Source organism: Nematolebias whitei, chromosome 14 (assembly GCF_014905685.2).
Source record: "Nematolebias whitei isolate Nwh7 chromosome 14, NemWhi1, whole genome shotgun sequence".
NCBI classification, from domain to species: Eukaryota; Metazoa; Chordata; class Actinopteri; order Cyprinodontiformes; family Rivulidae; genus Nematolebias; species Nematolebias whitei.
In genome coordinates, this window is record NC_056511.1 from 40291986 (window position 1) to 40316816 (window position 24831).

Consider the following 24831-nt stretch of genomic DNA (forward strand, 5'->3'; position numbering starts at 1 on the left):
CTAACCAACTGCACCTTCTAAAATCACCTTTACTGCTGGGAAAAGCTCATAATAAACTGATTGCTTCTTATCAAGATAGGCTAAACTAAACCTACAAGCACGTGTTAAACGTGTTAAATCTCACCCAGCACATCCAGAGCTGTGTGTTAAAGCTGCAAACAGAAGGGTAACACTGCAGCTTTACCTTTAATATGCACACAAGCTGATATATTTCTGTTTAGACCAAAGGATCCCGCTTTATTTGACGGTGAGTGAGCTCAGACACCATTTAGTGGAAATAACCTGAAGCATTTTGAAGTTGCTGGTGTCTGTGCCTGTATTGGCCACCAGGGGGCAGTCATGCTGTTTGAAGATCAAATGATATTTACAGCAGCAACCTGCACATGAATTTACACGTTAATGAAAGTAATCACAATAAAAACTGCAGCTGTAAGGCTCTCGGCTCTTGAATGAGTGCACAATACGCGAGCGTGCTAATGTGTGACTGCGTCTCCGTGCGCTCCACAGATGGAAATCTCAGGCTGACATGTGTGGGTTCTTATCTCTGCGATGTTATATTGGCGTGACCCACCGCTAAGATCTTGTCCCCGATCTGCAGACGCCCGTCTTTATGAGCCGCCCCGCCTTCGATGATCTTGGTGACGTAGATGCTGTTATCTCCTGGTATGTGCTGGTTTCCCACCCCTCCAGCAATGCTGAACCCTAATCCTGAGAGAGAGAGGCAAAGATTTGCTTAATCCAGAGGCACAGCTCAGTCGAGCGAGTCCACACAAAAGCCCGGACGCTGTAAACCACCAGGCCGTAGTTTCATACCTTTAGGCCCTTTGATGAGTTTGATTTCAGTGACTTTTTCTGCTGCTGGTTTTCTGCGGAGAACGTAGAGGCGGACAATAGCACCTGCCTCCTTCAGGGCCTCCACGGCCTGGCTGTGCGTCACCTCCCTCACATCCACATCATTCACAAACAGGATGCAGTCGTTCACGCTGAGGGGTGGAAAGAGCGAGAGAAGGAGAGAGACTGTGGGTGGGAAAGTGAAAATTCGGCATGAGTCGTTGTTTTCGGTGAAGATACGAGGTGTAACCCTCCACAAGTGAGAGTCGGAAGCGTGGTATTTAAATTTACGAAAAGGGTAGAGCTTCTTCTTCGAGCTGCTTTAATCCTAAAAACACCAAAGAGCTTCTTTCTGTTAGCAGCTTGAGAAAATGGTGATTATAGCTGACGCACACTGTCCGAATATGTTTTTTTTCATGAGCCGACGAGTTTGTAGCTTTTTGCTCACGAGGATTTTATCAAACAACACTTCGACCCGCTGAATGAAATCTTATTATTATCCAAGTGTGACGTCTCAGTGAGCTTTTGTTCTGATTTTCAAGGAATAAATGATCAAAGTTATTAAAGCATTTAGCGCAGAGCATCAGGTGTGAGCAGGATTTTTAACGTATTTATTCTAAAACATGAGGAGTTGTGAATTTCAGAGTGTTTAGCTCAAGCTGTTTGAGATGTGCGGCTTGTTGGAGGCTAAAAGTGGCTAAAAAAAACGAAGCATTTAGGACAATTCAAGCATTTTCTGCCATAATCAGTCTTTCCAGATGGATGTTTTTAGGTCAGCTGTGTGTAGCTGAGCCTCTGTGAGTCTTGTTTACTCCATTATTATCAGTGAAACTGGATATAAATAACCTCGTTTTATTCCAAAAGACAAGCGTCACTGTGTCAGAGAAAATGAAGTTTGTTTTTATGGCAAACACTGATTCTTTCCTCAACTTGTAGAGGATGTGATTATTTGGAGAAACCTTCTCGGCACGTTGGTTTGCTTTTCATTTTCTTTTACCTCAGCCGTCCGTCCTGAGCCGCGGCTCCTCCCGGGATGATTTTGGTGATGAAGATGCTGGGGTCGTCGCCCACGTGGGGGTTGTCTGTCCCCCCGGCTATGCTGAAGCCCAGGCCCGAGTTGCCCTGCAGCAGCCGAACCAAACGCAGTTATTATTTATTCCGTCTGGGACATGTGATGGCACCGTTTAAAACACGATTCATAATTTATAGCGCATAAATCAGTTTGAAAAGCGGAAAGGTCACATTTTGAAACTTACTCTCTCCAGTGTGATTTCCTCGTACTCGATTTCTCCTTCTGTCCCATTGACCTGCCAGGGGAACAAGTTAGCGGAGACACTGCTGTTAAAAAACACAACTTATTTAGCCTGTATTCTGGGCTTAATCGTCAGAAGATTGATTAAGGCAGCAACATGATTTCAGCATAATTTGACTCGTGAAATAAACAGCTCAACTAAAAATACCACCCCCACCTCTGCAGGTAAGAAAATCCCGAAGGAAGAAGCAACTTAAGGAACTCCAAACTTCACCGTTTCAGTTTCTGACCCAGAAAACAAACTCTTCTTGTTGTTGTAGCTGTTTAAAACGAGCTGGGTTTCAGTGCAAAGCCTCATTCTCTCATCCCAAAAACGATAATAACTTACTGGCTCAAAATTTAGAAACTGCCTCGTTAGGAACCTGTGAATCATGCAGTTAGACGTCAAACTGAAAAACTAAATTAACTCGCTGAAAAACAGCTGAAATTAGCTAAAAATAAATGCTGAAATGTAGCTGAAATGGAAGAACAAGCCTAAATTAGCAGATGAAAGAACATATATTTGCTGAATTTAGTTTAAATAAGCATAAATGGGAACAAATCAGGGAATTAGATTTAAAATACCTGGCAAAAAAGGTTGAAATTAGATATAAAAAAATGGCTGAAAAGGCAGAAAGAAGCTTAAACTAGCAGAAGGAAGCAGAAAGAGCTGAAATGAGTTAAAATGTGTAATTAGCTGAAAAAGCTAAAATTAGTATAAAACAAATATTAGCTAAAAAAGCTCAAATTAGCATAAAACAAATATTAGCTGAAATAGCAGAAAAAAAACTGAAACTACCAGACAAAAGCTGAAAAGACCATAACAAGCTGAAATTAACATAAAGAAGTTAATTAGGTTGAAAGAGACAGAAATTAACATGAAAAACTTGAATTTATCTGAAAACAGCTGAAAGTAGCTAAAATTCTAAACAGCTAAAAAGTTATAACAAGCTTACATTAGCAGAAGAAAGCAGAAAGAACATGTTTGCCTAATTAGGCTGAAAAAAGCAGAAATGAGCACAAAAAAGGGGAAATGATCTGAAAAAAGCTGAAATGAGCAAAAAACATCTGAATTTTTATTATTAATTCATTTTATTAACGTTTATTTAAACAGGCAAATCCCATTGAGATCACAGATCTCTTTTGCAAGGGAGGCCTGGGCCTAAAAAAGCAGAAAAATGCTTAAATTACCAGAAGGAAGAGGAGAGAGCATGGTTTTGCTGATTTTGGCTGAAAAAAGTTGAAAAGAGTGCAAAAAATGTGGAATTAGCAGAAAAAAAGCTAAAATTAGCACAAAACAGCTACAGTAGCTGAAATAGCAGAAAAAGCTGAAACGTGCAAAAATGAACTGAAAGGAGCATACCAAGGTGAAATTAGCAGAAACAAGTTAGACGAAGCACAAAAATGTTGTAGTTAGCAGAAAGAATAATACATGAGCACAAACGGAATAAATTAACTGAAAGTAGCTGAAAAAAAAAGTTTAAATTTACACAAGGAAGCTGAAAGAAGCTGAACCAGAACAAAAAGCGACAGGAACAGTAAAAGGTTGTAAACACATCTAAAGATTTGAAGGAGGTAAAATGAGCTCAATTCTTTTTCCATGAGACAAAAAGTTGCAGAAAAGGCTGAATATTTAAAAAAGCTAAAGTTGCACCAATACAAACCCTTCTCCTGAACGAGCTGAACATTTTGATATATTATTTGTTGAAAAAGCACAAAAACTGGAACGAGAGTGATGACGAAACAGTGTGAATGCTTCATAAAATTAAAGAAGGGGAGTTAAAGAGTATTCTTACGTATGGCGAGCCGTCGAGTGTGTCAGTGTTCACCACCACAGGAGGAGTATTTCCCTGCAGGCAGAGGGAGAAGAGGCATTAATGACAGAAACTCAGAGATGGAGCTGAAAGCTGCAGTCACAGCCGGGACCGATGGCCATTTTCTGCTCTTCACGGTGATAGCAGAGTCCTCGTTCTGCTGCAGTTGTCACCCTGGTAGAGAATAAAAAGCACCTCTTCACAGCCATTTGTTAATACTCATCTGTAACGAGCAGCAAAATAACATGGGCCTTTTTCAGACGTGGTTTCTTAACGACTGCTTTATTTTGCTGTAGCTACCAGCCTAATTAGGTTAGAGCTTGTATTTGGTGATGCTGTGAAAGGGCAGCTCACAAAGACTGGATGCAAACCTCCAGCTCAGCAGTGATTTCAAAACCTCTGAGTAAATTATATTCTGCCACGCTGACAGCAAATGGTGGCAAGGGCCCAACACACTGCAAGGATGATGAGGACACACTCGTAACGAGACGGTGACAGGGCTGCATTGTTAGCTCAGTGATTCTCAGGGAGTGTAACGACTGCTCACATCACGCTCATTTATTCTCAGACCTTGTCCTGAACTAACGTTACACCCAATATCATTTTTGCAAAGTGAAAGGACAGACTGAATATCAAGAAGATTTAATCAAACTAATTATTAGGAGGAAAAAAATGGTAAAAACTACTTGTTCATGTTTAATGGCCAAGCCGCCATCTTTAGCTCATCTGAAAGGTAAAGACGGGGTTGTCCAAGATGTCTCCTCTAGATGTTTCTTAGCCTCGCAGGTTGAAAATGTGAAAAAAAAACAACCCGTGTTTCAGAGCGCTCGGCTTGTTAAAGATACTGATGACAGGAACCGAAACATTTCCAAGCAAACAAATGAAAGCAACGTGACGAAAAAAAAAAATTGCTTTAAACAGATAGTTTGGATTTTCAAATGTTGGGTTCAGTGGAAAGATTATGAAAAATAAACATCTTACATGTAGTAGATAGCCCTTAAAATGGTTCAGAGTTTGGAGAAAAAGAGTTGAATCCAGACTAGAGTTGCATTCGGGTCCCAAAAAATCAGACCTGACCTGGTCCCAGCCCGTAGCCATTATTTCTGAACCCCACCCGATCCGATGAATTAACAGTAACTACAGGTCCGAACCCGAAAAAAACAGACATTTTTAACCTCCTAGGACCTGGCATCCACATATGTGGACATCCACTTATGCAAGAATTCGGGTCTTAGGAGGTTAATTAAGCTTCGACTGCTGGATGGTGGACGTGCACGGCTGAATAAAGGGGGCAGAAGATTGGAGCTGAGGGGGTGTTTGTCCTTTCATGGTGGTCAAAGAGCATTAAATGCTTCCCCTGCTTCTGTCTGCATTCTGCATTATTCAAACATGGACCCTACTCTGGCATGCCGGATATTTTGTGATCTCACCTGTTTGGGTCGGCGGCCGAGCGCGTCCGCTGAGTGCAGCGGCTGAACGAATGTTCATTTGGGCAATGGATCGCTGGCAGTCCATCTGAAGCTTAACTGAACTTTTCACCTCTTAAGGCCGGTCAGCACACGGTCAAATGGCCGCGTGTGGCAGGTGATAGTATGGCCCAGGCCCAGGCCTCCCTTGTAAAAGAGATCTGTGATCTCAATGGGATTTGCCTGGTTAAATAAAGATCAATAAATTAAGATCAATAAATGGCAAGCTATGTTACCATATATTGGATCATCAGCCGCGTGCGTCCACTGAGGCAATCAAAAGCCCAACACCAACCCAGCCCGCGCATTAAGCACATTATTATGGACTGGCCGGGTCCGAATTCGGGTTAGAAATGACAGCTCTAATCCAGACCGGATTGACAAGCTAACAGCTAATGGCTAATCTGAGCAAGGTGAAGACCAAAATGGATTGCTTCAATTGTAAAACAACCAAATCGGTAACTTTTTAAAGATATTAAGGTGAATGCTTTGGAACACTGTTATCAGTTTCAGATTATACAGCTGTTCTGACAAAAATAATACAAAGCCCTAACTTGAAGTGGCTGCACTAAAAGTGCTACAGTTAGCTTTATGCTAGTCTTCAATGACAGAATAGAAATCCAACTGTTTTTTTTGTTGTTGTTTTTGGTTTACAATTAGATCCAGTTAACAGTAATGGCACTTACAAAACCCTCAGAATTCCTAGTTAATAACTAAATTTAGCAAAACTAACAGCAGTGTACAGGTTTATACAATGCCAAATGTATGAATCGCTATGAAATCTTTGAGACTTGAGTTGTTTTCAAATGGCAATAATCCACTTTGGTCTTGGCTTCATATGAACAAGTCATTAGCTCATCAGTGTGGTCAAAGTTAAACTCTATTTCTACAGTTGTTGCCAACTCCTCAGCAAAGAATGTAACTTTTGGCTGTCCCAAAAGTGGCTAAAAGTCAATCATTTCCATAACTGGCCATGGGCCAATTGTAATGGATGCTGTAGAAGAGGAATTAAATTAAAGGAGTGAGAAAAAAAAGTGTGGCTCTCAGTGGATTATTGTATTTTTACGTCACAATTTCAGCCTTCCTTCATTATCTGGGTTTGGGACAGCCAAAAAAGACACTTGGGAGTTATTTTAGTGCAATGATTAATTTTAGACAAAGCATTGTTACATTTGTGGATGGACAATTGATTTACAGACCACACGAGGTTAGGGGAACATCTTCTGCACTGACTGCACCAGGGATGGATGCTGATCGGCCCGGTCCACATGTGAGTGCTTTAAGATGGGGCAGGGGCTCAAGGAAGGACCTGCTGCTCAATGACAAAACTAAGAACAACAAGTGTTTTCACGTTGGTACCTCAAAATGACTGCAACACCAGAAAAAGTTCCAATAATGGTCAGTCAGGTCATCTGGACAGTTTCTTTTTTGTGTAAAGACGTTTCGCCCTCTATCCAGAGGGCTGAGGAGTCCCAAGTGAACTGTTTTCCCCACTAAGCAGTACGCTCCTTTAGTGGACCAACCAGTTTGCTGGTGATAAGTTGAGGGCGGAACGTCTTTCCTCAAAAAGAAACTGTCCAGATGACCTGACTGAATGAGCATGAACTTTGATAACCAGAAAAAGTTATTGCATTTGTCACTAGAGGGGTCTGTATACTTACTAAACAAAGCAACAGTGTTGCTAAGTTGGCAACACAGATTTTCCGCCTGCTTCAAATATTATCAGGCATTAAATGGCCATTATTACTTGTTATCATCCCCATATGTAGCGACCAGACTGCCCCTACTGTACCTCCTAGTGGATTTAAAGGTGTATTGTTAGCGCTCATAATAGGCTTACGTGGTTAGGATCAGAGTAAAGGGTCTGGTAGTTAGGTTTAGGGTCTTGGTTAGGTTTAGGCACAAGGATAAGGGGGTTAAGTTTAGGAAAAAGCTTACATAAGCTGAAAAAAAACCCACTTCCTGGTTTACCCCCGAGCGATGCTTCCTATTATCAGCAATAATAACCATAATAATGTACCTTTAAACCTACTAGGAGGTAGTCAGGACAGTCTGACTGCTACATATGGGGATGACAACAACTAATAACTGCCATTTAATGGGCTGATAACGTCCACAGCCACTTGATTTCCCCAAATTCAGACCATTTAAAAACCTGTCTACAACAGGTAAGATGTTAATTGTTAGTAAACTTTTCCACCAAACCCATTTCACAAGACCTGAATTATCATTTTAACTTCTAAGCACAGGCCTTGGACACTTGTTTAATTTAAGTTTGCTATATTCCGTTTCCTTTCTTTTTAGGATTTACTCTCATCATCAGCGTAACTAACGCAGGGAGTTTGAAATACACTGATCCAATCGGTACTTTGCTGAACGGAAAACTCCAGCTGCTCCTCTCCACTCTGTTTAATATGAAAGACACTGCAGCTAAAGCGCTGACAGCAGCAAAGAGCGGCGTCTGAATTCAGGCTGGAGCCCGTCACAGACCTGACAGCTCTGACACACAAACAGCTAACACGGACACGCTCCTGCTCCTGTAGTCATCTTTAATGAAATGGTGAATTGTAACTCTGCCTAATGCATGTTTTACTGTACACGTTTACTTTTTGTAGAGTATTTCAAACCTGCAGTTCTGTTCGGTCGGATAGGAAGACTGGTAAATTGAAACATGAAATAAAAGCAGCTGACAGTGGTCAAAATGGATTTAATACCCCGTATTTACAAGATCTGGCATGGATCAAAGAAAAGACACATTTATCATGTGTAGATTAGAGATTTAAAATATAAAGTTGATCTTTAAATTCTCACTGTCTCTTATTTATTCTAGACAAAAGAATCAGGATGTTTGCATCATGCTTGACAATTTATGTCTCTGATTGGCTGCAGCATCAGTGAAGTTCACACTCGTCAGGGCATGAAGAGCTATTCATTTTAAATAATTTCAGAGTGAAATCAAGAATCCGGTGCACAAATTATTATTATCTTTTTAGATTTTCTCTAAAAACAAAACAAAATAAAAAGTAAAACAAGCGGTAAGCCAATGACTCCCATCGTCGCTGAGGGATTTGATGTTTGTAGTTTCCAAGATGGGTGTTTTTCTGGACTGGAAATGCAAATAACCCTGAATGTCTTTGGTGCAAAATATTCAAGTGGGTAGGAGCTACACTGTGGAGAAAAGAGGCAGTTTTCTTTTATATTTTATTTTTTTCTTGCCTGAGGCAGCGCAAAGTGACAGATCCTGCTAGTGGATGGGGCAGTTTTATGCACCACCAGATGCAATGGAGGAGCCAGGGGGGCTAATGGTGGCCTTGGCCACTATAGATAAATCTTGGGCCACCCCAATCATTTGAGGAAACTATACTGTTTAGAAATATACAAACTATAAATTATTGAAATGACTGGGGTGGCTGGTTTTACATGCACACACACAGGCACACGTATATCGTTGTGCTTTTGCCTTCTGGTGCGATGGAGGTGTGTTGGTACGTGAAGGTACACCACAAAGAAAACGATTTATTTCATGAACTTTACTTCCTGGTTAGTTACAATGGCAGCTGAGTTGTTCTGACTCAAACACTGTCGTTTCAGTCTCGAGCTCCAGCACAGACAGCGTTGTTTTTGTGTCCATGCAGGAAGCCATGAGAACCAAAATAGCACAACAGAACATTGAACATACAAAGTACAAGCTTCACGATGCTACATTGTCTAGATGGCTGCGTTGCATTTACGGACCTAACATAGGATTGGAAAACTAAAACAAAATACAAAACCAAGCTTAAAGGCTGCTAAACAATTACAATGTGATGGTGGCCATCTTGGATTTTGATTTGGTAACTTCATTTTTGATAGAGACCTTTTTTACACCTAGATGAAGCAACACACCAAAATGGAAGTCGGCATGTTGCTTATTTTTTTAAGTAATCCAGCTCACAATGTTTAAATACATATATTGTATATGTTGGTATTGTTATATTTTCTATTTTTTATATCTTGTGTGATTCCTTGTGTATGTTCCTTTGTACTGAAACTCTGGCACAACAATTTACTGTAGGATCAATAAAGTTCTATCTTATCTTATCTTGTCTTATATCTTATCTTACATGGAGGCAGCCATCTTGGATCTTGGTGCGGCAATCCAAGTTTCGAAAGTTACCTTTTTTACGCCTTCACACGCCAAAATGGAAGTCGGTACCTCACTTTGTTTTCAGGTTATGCTCACAACACGGACGGACGAACAGACGGACGAATGGAGGGCATTTCCAATTCCCCCTCTCTGCTCCGTGATGGGGGACAACAAACATACCAAATGGGACACCTGCAGCTGCCCACAAGGACAAACCAAACATTTTCTGGAGGAAGCGTTTATAGTCAGACAAGACTAATGTTGAGTTATTAGTTTTAAGAGTTATGGTGTCAGGTTCTGTTTTTTGTTAAATAACAGTCGTCTGTGTGTTAAGATTAGATTTACTGTATTCATCTTTTGTGATTCTTGTGTTTATTTATGTTACTTGCCTTTTTATTATGTTTGTCTTTTTACACTGCATTGTTAGTTGAGCATTGTTAGCTCTTGTGTCATGTCTGGACCACTACACGCTTCCCTGTGCTTCACTGTGTATGAAGATAAATTAGTCTCAAAAGTAGTCCCAACAACAAGATTTGTATGCTTATCACAAGATTCACAAATGCATCAAGATGTTTTTTTCAAATGCACACATTGCAAATTGCACAAGTAGGAATATTCTGCACTTAGTAGTACTAGTTCATTTCAAATGAGCAGTCTGCTCAAAAAATATGGGAAATTGGGTGCTTCTGGTAATTTTTCCTCAAAAAGTAAAATAATGTGGACTGTACAGTTGAAATAAACATTCCAAAATGAGCATGGTATTATTCTTGCAGGAAAAAAAAATCCTGGTAGATTTCCCACATGAAGTATCATCTGCTCATTTTAGGTTGTGTATTTCCACAAAATTAACATTTGTGGAATCCAGTAATGTTGATGTGAGCGTATGAGTCTTTATATAGGGGTTATGAGTTTCTGTGCCAGAAATACACCTTTTCTCAATAGCTCAGTAAATCTGGTAACAATCTGATGTCCCAGCTGTTCAGCGGCCTTGAACGCAGCATCACCTTTGTGACACTGGAGCGGTATAAAAAGTCTCAAAAGATGCATTCACAGGCAGTTGATCTGAGCGCAGCAGGTGATTTGTGCACATGTATTTAACAATTTATATGTGGAGAATATTCCTACTTGTGCAATTTGAAATGTGTACATCTGAAAACCTGTTTATTCATTTGTGACTCTTATGGACATAAGGTTTTGTGCATATGAATCTTGTATGTGACTACTAAGAGACTACTTGATCTTCATACCTGTGCCTTGTCTACAGGTTTATACATTTTTGTTGCCACCAAGTTTTTTTAAACAGTTTATCTTAATTTTTATCTAGGCTAAGTGTGTCGGTCTGTTTTCTTGGGTCCAGACCTCTTGATAAACTGTGAGACTTGCTGAGGCTTTAATGTCTAAAACTCTGAACCAACAGTCATGCACGGTGTTGGTAACATCATGCTGGGGTGCACTGAACAAAAATGATAAGATGACAAAGAAGGAAGACTGTCCACATTCTTCACCTTTACCTCAAATCAACAGCTGGATGGAGAGATTCATTTAAAAAATAAGGTAAAATTAATGGGATGGCCTTCTTGGTGTTTGGCCTTCAACCTTTTAGAAAAATGGTGGACTACGGCTAAAAACTAAAAACTTTAAACAAACTGGGCCAACTGGACCAAGAAGAATGATCAAATATCCAGCCAGAATAATGCCACATAAATTATTTTAAAAAAATGTGTGGTTGAAAACGACGTAACAAAATATCAACAGAGGTGTTTGTATTTCAGCCTGTATGTATAGTTTTGACTCTGTATAAGTGAAAATCCACAATAAAATCAAATTTTGCACCCAGTACTTGTTTCAATAAAACATATATGTGTTGCATAACCATCACAAGATTGATTCAAATAAACCGATTAATTAATTACTTCATTAATTAACTTAACGAATCATGAAAATTGCATTAATTCCCATGATGAGTGTATGTAAACTTCTGAATGTAACTGTAACTTTTGCTTGCGCCTCGGAGAAGATTACACAAAGTTTCTTTTGAAAACAGCTCTAGACTTTTAAAGCACAAAGTTCTTTGTCTTGTTGCTGCAGATTTGTGTTTCTTCAGCTGTGTGTGAGACATACATGTTTTTATGTCTCCTTCTGGTTCCTGTAAGTGTTTCAAGGCCCTTCTGCAATGGAGGTGGGAGGAGATAGGATGCAGAGCTCTTATTGTGAAACCCTCGTGAGCTCCACAAGACCTCTGAGGGTGTCATCAGGCATCAGGCATCAAGTCATTCACAGACGATGCTAAAAGTCTTGCGACTTGTAAGGAAGGGTCACTGGGGATCAGCTCTGCTTTTATTAAAGATATCCAGCAGACAGCAAGTCAGCGTTTTGACTTTTGAATCCTTCCTGAGAGTTCCTTTTTCTGCTGAACTGTCACAGCTGATTACTGTTGAGATCAAAGGGTTTTATGTATGATCTAAGTTTTTTTTAATGGCTTCTAACAGTGTAAATACACAAACTGATAATCAACATGCGGAGCATCACAAGGAAAATAGGACACCCTGTTATGCACATGATGTCAAAAAAGATTAATTTGTTAGATTAGGATACCGTCCAGACATTATTTGCACAAACCAAGAGTTTCAGCATTTGTGCTTCAGAAGATAAAAAGCTCTACAGTAGTCCCTCGCTACTTCACAGTTCGACTTTCATGGACTCGCTCTTTTGCGGGTTTTTCAACGATTGTCAACTTTAATATTACTCACACGATTGGGACGGTACGGAATAAATCGTCAACAAAAATAATAATAATACTTCGGACAGGTGCCGCCATTTTGTAGTTTTTTTTTTTTTTCAATAAGCCGATACTCTAACAGCAGTCAAAGAAGGATTCAAGGTTCTTTATTTGTCACACACACCACATGTGGTGGAATGAAATTGTGTACACAGGGTCCCAGTTACATCCAACAAAAGTATAAAATGTAAAAGAAAAACAGAAATAAGATCTAATATATGAACTAAGAAAAAGGTTACCTAAAAATACACTAAGTACTAGTAGTATAAAAACAATACGCCGAACAGCAGCACAAACATGAGTCTGTGTGAGCTGATGAGCACGAATAAACACAGCAACATGAAACAGATCAGCAGCAGCATGAAACAGATCAGCAGCAACATGAAACAGATCAGCAGCAACATGAAACAGATCAGCAGCAACATGATGTGATTTTTCACAGTGATTATTCTGGTTAGAGATTCATGAGTCTAACAGCTTCAGGGTAGAAGCTGTTCCTCAGTCTAGTGGTTCTACACTTCTTCAACCTCCTGCTTGAGGGGAGCGGGGCCAAAAATGTGTATGCTGGGTGAGTGGGGTCTTTCATGATTCAGGTAGCCCTCTTCCTGCATCTGGAGGTGTAGATGTCTGTGATGGTGGGGTGACTGACTCCAACTGACTTCTGTACAGCCTTCACCACTCTCTGCAAAGCTTTTCTTTCAGAGAACTACACTACCCAGAAGCCTATAGTACTTCCAGACGGTGCTTTCTGCTGAAATCGAGGGAACGTTTTGATCCAATTCGAACCTGAATAAAAAGTTTGGTCCTTATTCATAGTGACTTTGGTGCTCAGTGGAGGCAGAAAGCCGTACGGAACCGACCGGGAATTGGACCCGGACTACTTCCAGCCTCAGCGGTTAGTCTGAATTCTGTTCGCTGGCGCAGGAAGCCTCTTGGTGTTCAACGGCTGCAGAGAGCTGATCAGAACCGTACCAGAACCAGACCTATGCTGGTGAGTCCCCATTTAAAATTTTGCAGTAGCTACTGTACAGTACATGTACAATACTGTACGTATGTTGTTCAAATGATGTAGGTTCAAGAGTTTAGAACATTGCAAGAGTGTGGGAAGGGTTTATAAAGCCTTAAAAGAAATGCTCAAATAAATATAGCGTTCCTACTTTGCAGTTTTTCACCTGTCACTGGGGTGTGTGGAACATAACCCTCACAATAATCAAGAGAATACTGTAATTGCTTCTGTGCTTTTGCTGTTGTACCATATCTTACTTGTTTACCACCAAGTTTGATCTTAAACGTGTCTCACCGTTCACAACCTTCTAACTATGCCTACCAATAAAACAATGTTTTCCTCCCCAGAGACATAAAACTCTCCCAGAGAGACATTATATTGGTGCATTAACTGGGCCTCTGGTCAGGTATAACGGCGCCTCTGCACTGTGCTGCTGAGTCCAACGAGTCTGCTGCTGAACATTGTGTCAATTACATCTTAATCGGGTGGAGGAAATAATAAGTACAGCCAGCAGAAATCTAAGCCCAGCACAGACATTTTTCCCTGCGGGGAATGTGACAGAGCGTCCCCCTCCTCTCGTCGCTCTCCCACTCTCTGCTCTGTCAAGCCTTTCAGCAGCAGGGTTGTTAGGATTTAAAGTGTTTGGCTGCACTTGCCCACCTAGATTTTAGCACCGCCGATCGAGCCAGGCCGTCTTCTGGTGTGTGTTTCCAGGCTGCGCCGTTATTCATCCACACCCAGAGCCTAATGGATTCACATGCAGTGCACTTATGCTTTCAGAATTCTTAAGTGTTTAAAAAGCAAGCAATAAAAGTACCCCATGTTAATGTTTCTGACGCAGCAGTTCAATAGTAAGTTCAGTTTGGTATTGAGAAAGGTTGAAATCAACTGGTGCCCTCTTTGTTGGGTTTTCTGTAGGGATTAATTGTGCACCAAACACAAGAATATAATAAACGATTATGATCTTGATGTGAGCTGGCAAGATGCAAACTGCATTAAAAAGTCTTTAATATTAGACTTTCTCCGCATTTTGTTCCAGCTGGAGAGCATTTTCGATGAAAACTAGTGAAAACACACAAAAACAGTAGCCTCGACTCACGTATATCATATTAAAGTAGGTGACCAATTTTGTGCATGTGCATTTTTGTCTACTGTAGCGAAAGCAAAGAGAAAACTGAAAATATCCTTCGTCCATCCATTCATGTTGTGAGCATGATAACTTGAAAGTTAAGTGAGACATTAGGTTGAATGAATGAATGAAATAACTTTTGTTTTAGTGAGTGTCTACATCTAGGTGTAAGAAAGGTTCCTATCAAAAATTGGGTTGCCACATCAAAATCCAAGATGGCCACCGCTGTATATAGAGATCTAAACTGACTACGCCAATCCTTAAAGGAAAATGTGCTTTCTAGTTTTTATATTGCTTAAAAGTACAGCGTCCTCAAATAACTGGGGTGGCCCTTGAGAGTGGGGGGCACAAAGATTAATCTATTGTGCACGAGGCCACCTTTGGCCACCTTCTGGCTCCACCTTTCAACCTGGTTGCGAAAAAAATTGTATCCTGCACTCAACAGAATGTCTCACTCTGATGTGCCACAGACAGGAAAAAAAACTCCCTCTGCTCTTCTCCACAAAGTAACTCCTCCCCACTTTAACATCCATCCATACATCCATTATCTTTTACACGCTTCTTCCATTTTGGGTCATGGGGGTCGCCGGTGCCCATGTCCAGCAATCATTGTGCGAGGGGCGAGGTACACCCTGGACAGTTCGTAAGTCCATCACAGGGACACACAGAGACAAATGAGACAAACAACCATTCACTCTCACTCACACCTAGGGACAATTTAGAGTCACCAATCAGCCTAACATGCATGTTTTTGATCTGTGGGAGGAAACAGGAGTACCCGGAGAAAACCCACGCATGCACGGAGAGAACATGCAAACTCCACCCAGAAAGACCCCCGGACCGGGGTTTGAACCAAGGACCTGCTCACTGAGAGGCAGCAGCTCTATCAGTTGTGCCACGGCGCTGCCTCCCACTTTAACATCTTGCACCAAAAACATTAAGGCTTATTTAAATTACCTGTTCAATTCCAATCTAGAAAAACACTGATCTAGAAAACTACATTCACTATTTAAATCCCTCAGTGATGGGGGACATCAGCATACTGCTTGTTAGTCTTCATTTGAGCTGCTGGTACAGACAGACCCTTGGGAAGAGCTCTAACTTCAGGCTGAATATGTGGCCAGGTTTTATTTTTTCATCTGCTCCCTTCTTCAGAGGTCGCCACAGCAAATTAACTCACACGAAGACTTGGCAATTATTCTTTACGCCGGATGCCCTTCCTGACTCCACCACAGACCACTGAGCTACCACAGCCCTCTATGTGGAGCAGAGAGCTGCCATCGAGGGTGCCTGGGGGAGCAGGTGGTGGGGGTTAAGGGCCTTGATCAAGGTCCCACAGTGGGGCAAATGAAGGTGAAGGCAGGTGTAGGTGTTTCACCTTTCTCACCTACATTTTTATGTCGGTCCGAGAAGTTGAATCGGCGACCTTCCGATCACAAGCCCACCTTCTCTGACCCCTGCGCTACCATTAAGTGTATATTTGTGCAAATCAATCCTTATTATCTCCTATTAATTAGTTCAGTTTATTTATATAGTGCCAAGTCACAACAGAAGTCATCTCAGGGTTGTGGTTATTAAGTAAGGGAAATACGTCTTTAATAGTCTGGCTGGGATGGGATCTAGCAGACATGTGGATGGTTTGGCTGAAGCTATTATTTTGGACAATTCAGAGAGCTCAACAGGATAAAAACGGTCCCGACATATATCGGGTTCTAGTGACATTTTTAAAGTTGCCTCATCTGACACAGAACCAGAGGCGATAGTAGGAAGGTTGGTTTGATATTTCCCCCCCTAATTGAAACAATTTTATTTATAAGGAATGTCATGAAGTCATCACTGCTTCTGGTTGTAGGGATACGTTTATCAACAGAGATATTCTTATGAAATCTCAGATATACTTGTGTGTTAATAAAATACCTCATGCCATATAAATATCAATTACTGCACAAGTTGTTCTGACTTCTTCTATCACTTTTGTTTCATTAGATGTGTGATAATAAAGTTCCGCATAAAGATAGAAAAAATATTTATGTCTGAAATTGAAATCACAGCAGATTAAGTAATTATTATTATTATTATTTTTTTTATTAATAATTTTAAAGTGGCCTACCATCATGTGGCGTCTGTACTTCTTGGCTTTCCGTACGTTTTTGAGGAGTCGACAGCCCATCTTTTTGGCGTACCACACAGACATGAACATGTTGTAGTTTTATTGTTTGACCAGCTCGTAATCCAAAACTAACTTGTTGATTTTCCCCAAAATAACAAACATAACCACTAGAGATTTGCCAAAGCAAACTCTCAAAGCTTCAAAAGACTCCACCAAGTAGAAGAAAAAGGCAACTGCAAAGTGCGCTGTTCGATGTGGGTCCGGCCATAACATCTGGTAAGGAACTGTGGCACACTGCCTCAGATAAAACTCTTTATGCAATTTAAACTTCCATTCAGCTTAAAAAGGCTAAAGTCTAAAAGCAGCAGAGCAGAATCAGTTTCTTCTTCCTGAGGTTGAGACTTCATACGAGGAAGCCGAGCTCCATCCTCAACTTCAGAGTTATAGAAACGTCTTTTTTTCCCATGAAGGCTCTTAGTGATCTACGACCTGCTCATCTGTCTTCAGAAACCATAAACCCAGGACAAAAACAGCAAGTTTCCAAACAAATCCTTCGGGGGTTTGCTCTGCGTCCGTGCACGGCGATGATGTCGGAGCCTCCCTGCTGCTGGTCTGAGCTCAGTGAGAGAGCAGGTTATTATTCCTGCTGCTGTACTGCACTCCTCCCACCCCTGCTGCCGACAGGGGAGGGAGAAGAGAACGGGGAAGTTTGATGGCAAATAATTAGCTGTCTCTCTGTATATTGTCTGTGCTGCTGATGTGAGAGGGGGAGGATTTATTCTTTGACTGAACGTCGAAGGACAGGCAGCTCGAACCGACCCGATTCGTCCACGGGAGCATCATGAACTAAAAGGAGGCTGGAAGCTCCGGTTCTACAGTCAGACAGACAGGTGGAGGTTAAAACATGACAGTGACAAGTGTAGCGACATGAATTAGTGAATTTTTACCACAGAGGAAAAAAAAACAACCTGAACTAGCTCACTGCCGAAGGTTTAAGGATGATCATGTTTTTGAGATTGTAAAGAAACAACTGAATGCGCAGCTACAACTGATTACCATTCAGAGACAATCCCATTCAAAATGGCCACCGGAGCTAGTTAAATTGGGCAAACATCAAAGCAGTTATGTCTCTGAGCTGAAATTTGGTGGGGTAGTAGCTGAGCCTCATCATCTACTAATACACTAAGCAGTTCACATTGTGCCGTTTTATTTTTTTACTCCAAACTGTTGGTTCCTGTTAGCAAAATGGACACTGGACACAAGAAACTCTAAGAAAGAAATCAATGGAGCAATGACTGACTTTTCAAGTCAACCCAAATCAACATGGCCAACACAGCTAACTGATTTAACTCGATGTGGATTTAACTCAGGCAAGATATGGATACTGAGCTAAAGTAGGACGTGTCAGCCGCTGAGTCGTCTTAAATACATATTTTGAGGGCGAACATGTCATCTGATCTTGTGATATTACAACATTACGCATGCCGTTTACACTGTCGGACCAAACCGACTCCAACCTTCTCATCATGAGATGATCTTAGTAAAGAAGTCTGGCATGAATGTTTAGGTCTTGCAATAGAGGATCTGTCAAATGTTTATGATGTAATCTTTGGATTACAAGCTTATTATGGAAGAAAAAATGATGATATTTTTGCTAAAAATGCTACAGCTAGGTGCTGCTGCTGTTGCTACCTGTCCCCGTCACAGAGTGAAAAGAAGGAATTGTAAATACTTTTAATCTATCCGTGCATGTTGTGAGCACGACAACTTGAAAGTGAGGTATCAACTTTCATCTTGGGTTGTGACTGCATCTAGGCGTAAGGAAGTTTCCTTTTTAAAAATTGGGTTGCCAAATCAAATCAAAGATGGCTGCCATCATATACATTTATCAACCAGCTACTCAGATTATTTGAGGTAACTATTCTTTTGAGTTTTCATATGACCTAAAAGTATAGTTTCCTGAAATAACTGAGGTGGCCAAAGATTCATCTACAATAGTCAAGGCCCACCATTGGCCACCCCCCGGCTCCTTCACTGCACCTGCGGTGGATAAAATTGCTCCCTGCACTCTAAATAAATAAATAAACAAATAAATAAATAAATAAAATACCTCTGTCCTTCACACAGTAACTCCAACACACTTGAACATCCTGAACAAAAAAAAAAAAAACATTAAGATTTACTTGCATCCCTGTTCAATTCCAGTCCAGAAAAACACTCAACTTAAAAACTACAAACATTCACTATTCAAATCCTTCACTGACAGGGGAGTTGTTTTAAGACTGCCCCCCTCCACTATGCTATCCATCTCAGACTTAGACTGACAATCTTGTCTGAATTAAACTCTATTTCTTCAACCTGATATATTTTTAAAAGAGCTGTCTTCAACAGGTAAGATACTCACAGTTTGTAAACTTTCCCCCAGTGCACCACTTTAGAAGATCAAAAAAAAAATTGCTTAATGGTAAGAATATACTGTAAGGTTGTAAATTAATCTAGCATACAAATATAATTATACCAGTAATAACGCTGCCAGTATCATGTACAAATACGGTGGAAGAAATGATGAATTAGGGAGTTTTCTTAACATTAAAATCCTTACTTTAAAAAAAAATTGTCTTATTACGTCGACAAAGGCACGTATTTTCTTTCAAAGTCCGCTTCTTCACAGCTCTGAAAGCTTTTGTTGTGAGCAAGACAAATCAGTAATCATGCAACATGTGTGCACACGGCGTGCAGAGAGGCTTTGCACATCAAATTTACCCAAGGTCAAACGCTGAAGGACAAAGCTGTCAGCTGACGCTCTGATCCCGACAGATAAAATCTTTCCAAGCAACCTGCAGGATCTAATGCTCCTGCTCTCCTGACTGCAGACGTCTCTATCCTGGACTCCCATCATGCAGCAGGAACGGCTCTTTCAGAGCGCAGCCCTTCTCATCCTGCTCTCTCCTTCCCCAGGGACACGAGCTGCGGCGGCACGGTAATTAAACGAAAGCTGCAGGGGCGTATTTAAACATTTATTAAAGAAAAGTCGGGAGGGCGGAAAATGTAAAGATGGAAGCTGACCGTGCAGGAAAAGAGAAAAGAGTCAGCTATGTTGTCTGTTAGCAAAATATCTCAAGAACCATTGGACAGAACTGACTGAAACTCTCAGAAACTAATGATGGGATGGACACATAACAAACATTTAACCCCAGTTTAAGATGGCCGCCACACCCAGTCAACATTAGCCAACACAAAAAATGGATGAAATTGATAATTCAACAGATACTGAGCTAAAGTTTGATGGTGTCGTAGCAGGGAGTCATTTATAACACACACTCTGAGCGCTATGCATTGTGTGACATCTTTGCTTAAAACGTTGACATTAACCACTAAAGTCAGTCGTGTTGGTCTGTTAGCAAAATATCTCCCAAACCACTGCTCAAATTACAGTGACACTCTCAGGAAGTAATCATTTGATGCACACCTACAGCTGATTCCTCAGTTAGAAGACATTATCCAACACAAAAACGGCTACAACTCTAGTAAGAAAACAGACATTCAGCTAAAGTTCGGTGTGGTAGTAGCTGAGACTTTTGCGCAGCACATCCTGTGAGCACCGATGCTTTAATATACTGCAACTGTTCCTCGTCATCAGGAGGGGATTTCAGTCTAGTCATGAACGGTGGAGGGTGATGTGCATTCCTTTAAAAATGCTAGGCCTTTAATTAAAACGAAAGAGAACATCATCTAAAAGTATCTCTAAAACACTCTCCTCCAAGTATTTAGTCCTGTAATTAAAACAAACAGGATACAGAGTATAATTTCAATAATCTCAGCTCTCACCCACATCGTAAGGAATAAATGGAGATAAACGAGGCACAGACCTCCACTCTGTGATGATTAGCGTAGCTTTTACCGTAATTACAAACCGTGATAATTTTCCATTTTGAGATAATTGCCTTTGGCTGCCATTCATTTAGGATGTTGGTAAACAAAAGGAAAAGTGCAGACGCATGCGTGTACGGGCACAGGAGTCTGTTTGGATGCTGCTGATTTAACGCTGATGTACAATGATCATCAGCACCCACAGAGAAAACCAAACAAACCACACCAGTGTGAAACTAGTTCCAAACAGCTATCCTGCCCAGAACTCGGAGAAAGATTTCTGTAACGGAAGTGACCAAAAGGAAAGAAGCTCCAGCAGGGGCACTGTTAGGATCTTTAAACACAGGGGGCCCAGCCCAGAGATCTTTGAATTCTTAGCAACAATTTTAAAGAGTTTTAGAATAAATTAGCCATTAGTGAATTTGCAAATGAATGCATTTATATGAAATTAGAAAAAACAAAATATAATCAATTTGACAAAATTGTCTCTCATCCCAGAGCGAAGAACGGGAAGTTGAAATGCCCTCCATTTGTCCGTCTGACGTGTTTTCAACATGACAATTTGAAAACTAGGTGAGGTAGCAATGAAAAGAATATACTGTTTATTAACAACAAAGTCCATGCTCAATAATCCAGGTATACAAAATTATTGAGCATGGACTTTGTTGTTTTCAACCAGATTGACACGACTGTCAACAAGGAAGAGGGCTGGCAATGGAGGAGGGGGCGTGACAAAGATACTATCTTAGCACCAACAGAACTGGTTTGTTCCACTTTGGAGTAAGCTGTTGAGGGAAGAATCAGTTTTGTTGTGTGTTTCCTTGACTGATGAAGCCTTCTGGATGGAAGGCGAAACATTTCAACACAAAAAAAGAAACTGTTCAGATGACCTGACTGAAAAATGTTGGATACTGTTTATTGATCTGCTTTCTGGTACTTTCAATATTATTTTCCTGTTAATAACCTTATACAGTACTCCCTCGCTACTTCGCGGTTCATTTATCGCGGTTTTTCAAAATAAGATTGGACATGACACACAATTGGCTGATTGATGGATGAGCCACATGATCGGCATGTAAATCTCATTTAATATAAATTATTTTAAATTATTAAGCACCTGTTGCACATTTGTGCAGCCCAGAGCTGCAGAAAAAAAGCTTCCTCTTGCACCTCTGTGTAGCCCACGCTGCAGGATAAACTTCCTGCTGCAGCTGATCAGCTATTCACCATGCAGCGGAGAAGTGGGCGTGGCCAAGAGTGCTTGCAGGTGGCAAAGAGCAGAGGAGGCTGAAATCATAACATGCTGTGCTCTTTTAGAGCATTTAGAATTTAGAAACATTGTTTAGAATATTGCATGAGTGTGGGAAGGGTTTAAAACGCATTAACGCCGTGATAAACGAGGGACAACTGTAATCCTTTGATGACTTTAAGGTCATTGTGAATGATAGTTATTTGATATTTTTTCACTCTTTGTGAAACGGTGACGTCAGTGGACAGCTGGCTGGAGATGCTTATCAAGGGACCTTGAGGACTGTTACTGTTTCTGTGAGACTGCTAGCCGCCTGGATTCAGTTCTGGAAAACATTGGGGAAGGAATGAGGGGGTGGGGAGTTCAGGGAGGACGTTGGGGTGGAGGAGTATGAGGCAGCCCCCCGACGAGTTTCTACAAAACCAACCTTTGCTCGTCAGGAAGCCAGAGACAGCTCAGAGCTGATGCCAGCAGAACGGGCAGACTATAAACTCTGATGTTTTGACTTTCTGTGAAACTGACTCTTCTCTTATTTGCCGGCAAATTACAGATTTGATGAAGTCTACACCTGATCGTTGGTGAATCGTTTTTTTTTTCCTGTGACAGTACCTTTCATTTTGGTGTGGTGCTGCATTTAGGTGTATAAAAAAGGCCATTATTGAAAATTGAGTTGCCGTGTTAGAATCCAAAATGGCTGCCACAATAAAGATAAATTTCCCTCAGTAACGGGGGACATAGGCATACCGTATTTAAAAAATTTAAAGTCTATAATGATGCGACGTGCAGAAATTGTACATATCTCTTTATAGTTTTAGTTACCAAAGGTTTATAATATTTTAATAGCCTTTAAACAGCTTCAAAACATTTTAATCATCTCATCTCTCTGATATTCTCCTCCTTGGCACAAATTAAAGTTAAACTCTTTCATGTTCTGCTCATAAAAACATTTATTTGCTCACAGAGTACTTTTCCCTCTGTCACATAAGTTGTGTGATGTGTTTTCACCATTTTATTTTGAGCTATGCGTCTTGTTGAGGGATTAGGAGTGTTTTGCTGTTTTTCATTATAATCATTAACTTTGGTCACTGGTAATATACAAAGATTTTTGTGAATGTTATCCATTGTTAGACAAATATTTCCTCTGGGCCAGCCTGGTTTTTGTGGATGAAACCGCAGCACCTTGCTGCAGCAACAGGACTCGGCTTCTTTTCCAGCCTCCCCCACCTCCTACTTTACCTCTGACACAACTTCCCAACATCCACACTCTGCCTCCTGATGATGGCAATTAAGAGTCTTGTGTGCACAATCTGTCTCCTTTTGTCACTGTTCTCTAATTATGCGCCCTGCAGGTATAGATTATCAATGCTGCCAGCTGGTGTGAAGCGGATGCTGCTGAAATAGGGAACGACTGAAATGCAGCCCCGTCTGCAAGTTTTAACAAACGTATGAAAATATTGTTTTGTCATTCCTGGGAGGTTTAAAGCATGAACGAATCAGACTTGATGTCCAGTCTCATCCTGAGGCATTGAGGACAGATTTTATGCTGTATTCCCAGTTTTTATGATGCCTATAAACTACAGAGCTGCTTCCATGCTGTTAAAATTTTCATCAACATTATACTGATTGCATATAGTCTTAAAGTTTTAGCTAATTTACTGTCTTTATCACAATCTAACCCCCCCCCCCCACACACACACACACACACACGAAATGTGGCTCTATAACCAGATGTCCTTTGCATTTGCTTCACAGATTGATACTCTCACTAAAACATTTTTTTTCTTATAATTTAAACTAAAAATTGAACTTGATTCCTTTGATCTAAATCTATTTTATACACATTGTAACCAAAATAACTGAACATATCCAAAATAATTTTTATATTTCCCGTTTGTTAAACTTTAAAGACAAATCACAGCAAGAAAAATGAACACACAGATTCTGCAGCAGATAGAAACAGAACTGGCGTCTGGAGCTGCCTTCTGTGGGGACGGCTTCATGCAGCTCGGGGCCACGGAGTCGTCTGACCAGGACAAGCTCTGCTTTCTCTTTCGAGCCTCCAGCACCAGCGACCTGCTCTTTCTGACTGCTGGCCAGACCAACTATTTCCTAATGGAGCTTCACACTGGTCGCCTGCAGGACTGTGCTGCTAACAGGACCACACTGCTAATGGGACCACACTGCTAATGGGACCACGCTGCTAACAGAACCGCACTCTGCTGGCAGTACCATGCTGCTATCAGAACCACACTGCTAAAAGCCCCATGCTGTTAACAGGACCAGACTGCAAACAAGACCATGCTGCTAACAGGACCACACTGCTAATGGGACCACGGTGCTAACAGAACAGCTCTACTGACAGGACCATGCTGCAAACAAAACCACACTGCTAAAAGTACCATGCTGTTAACAGGACCACACTGCTAATGGGACCACGGTGCTAACAGAACAGCTCTGCTGACAGGACCATGCTGCAAACAAAACCACACTGCAAACAAGTCCTTGCTGCTAACAGGACCACACTGCTAACAGGCCCACACTGCTAACAGAATCTCACTGCTAGTACCATGCTGCTAACAGGACCACACTGCAAACAAGACCACACTGCTGACAGGACAATACTGCTAATAGAACCTCACTGCTAACAAAACCACTCTGCTAACAGGACCATGCTGCTAACAAAACCACACTGTTAACAGGACCATGCTGCAAACAAGACCACACTGCTAACAGGACCATGCTGCAAAAAAGACCACACTGCTAACATGACCACATTGCTAAAATAACCATACTGCTAACAGTGCAGTGCTGTTGGTGGGATCACAATGCAAACAAGGCCACACTGCAGACAGGACAATACTGCTAAAAGGACTATGCTGCTAACAGGACCACACTGCAAACAAGACCACACTGCTAAAAGGACTATGCTGCTAACAGGACCACACTGCAAACAAGACCACACTGCCAACAGGACCATGCTGCTAACATGACCATGCTGCAAACAAGGCCACACTGCTAAAAGGACCATGCTGCAAACAAAACCACACTGCTAACAGAACCACATTGCTAACAGAACCACATCGCTAACAGTGCAGTGCTGCTGGTGGGATCACACTGCTGACAAGACCATGCTGCTAACAGAACCTCACTGCTAACAGAA

The 24831-nt window shown here is 41.1% G+C and overlaps 1 protein-coding gene across 1 annotated transcript in view; it reads right to left on the minus strand.

Moving 5' to 3' along the window:
* The window catches only part of LOC119420314 (disks large homolog 4), a gene marked incomplete in the record, with an annotated part of 104071 nt that overhangs the window by 18146 nt on the left and 61094 nt on the right, over positions 1–24831 (minus strand). The window contains 5 exon segments of the mRNA XM_037687703.1: positions 572–708; positions 814–983; positions 1829–1953; positions 2088–2138; positions 3919–3972. Coding sequence (XP_037543631.1) covers positions 572–708; positions 814–983; positions 1829–1953; positions 2088–2138; positions 3919–3972 — 537 coding nt within the window.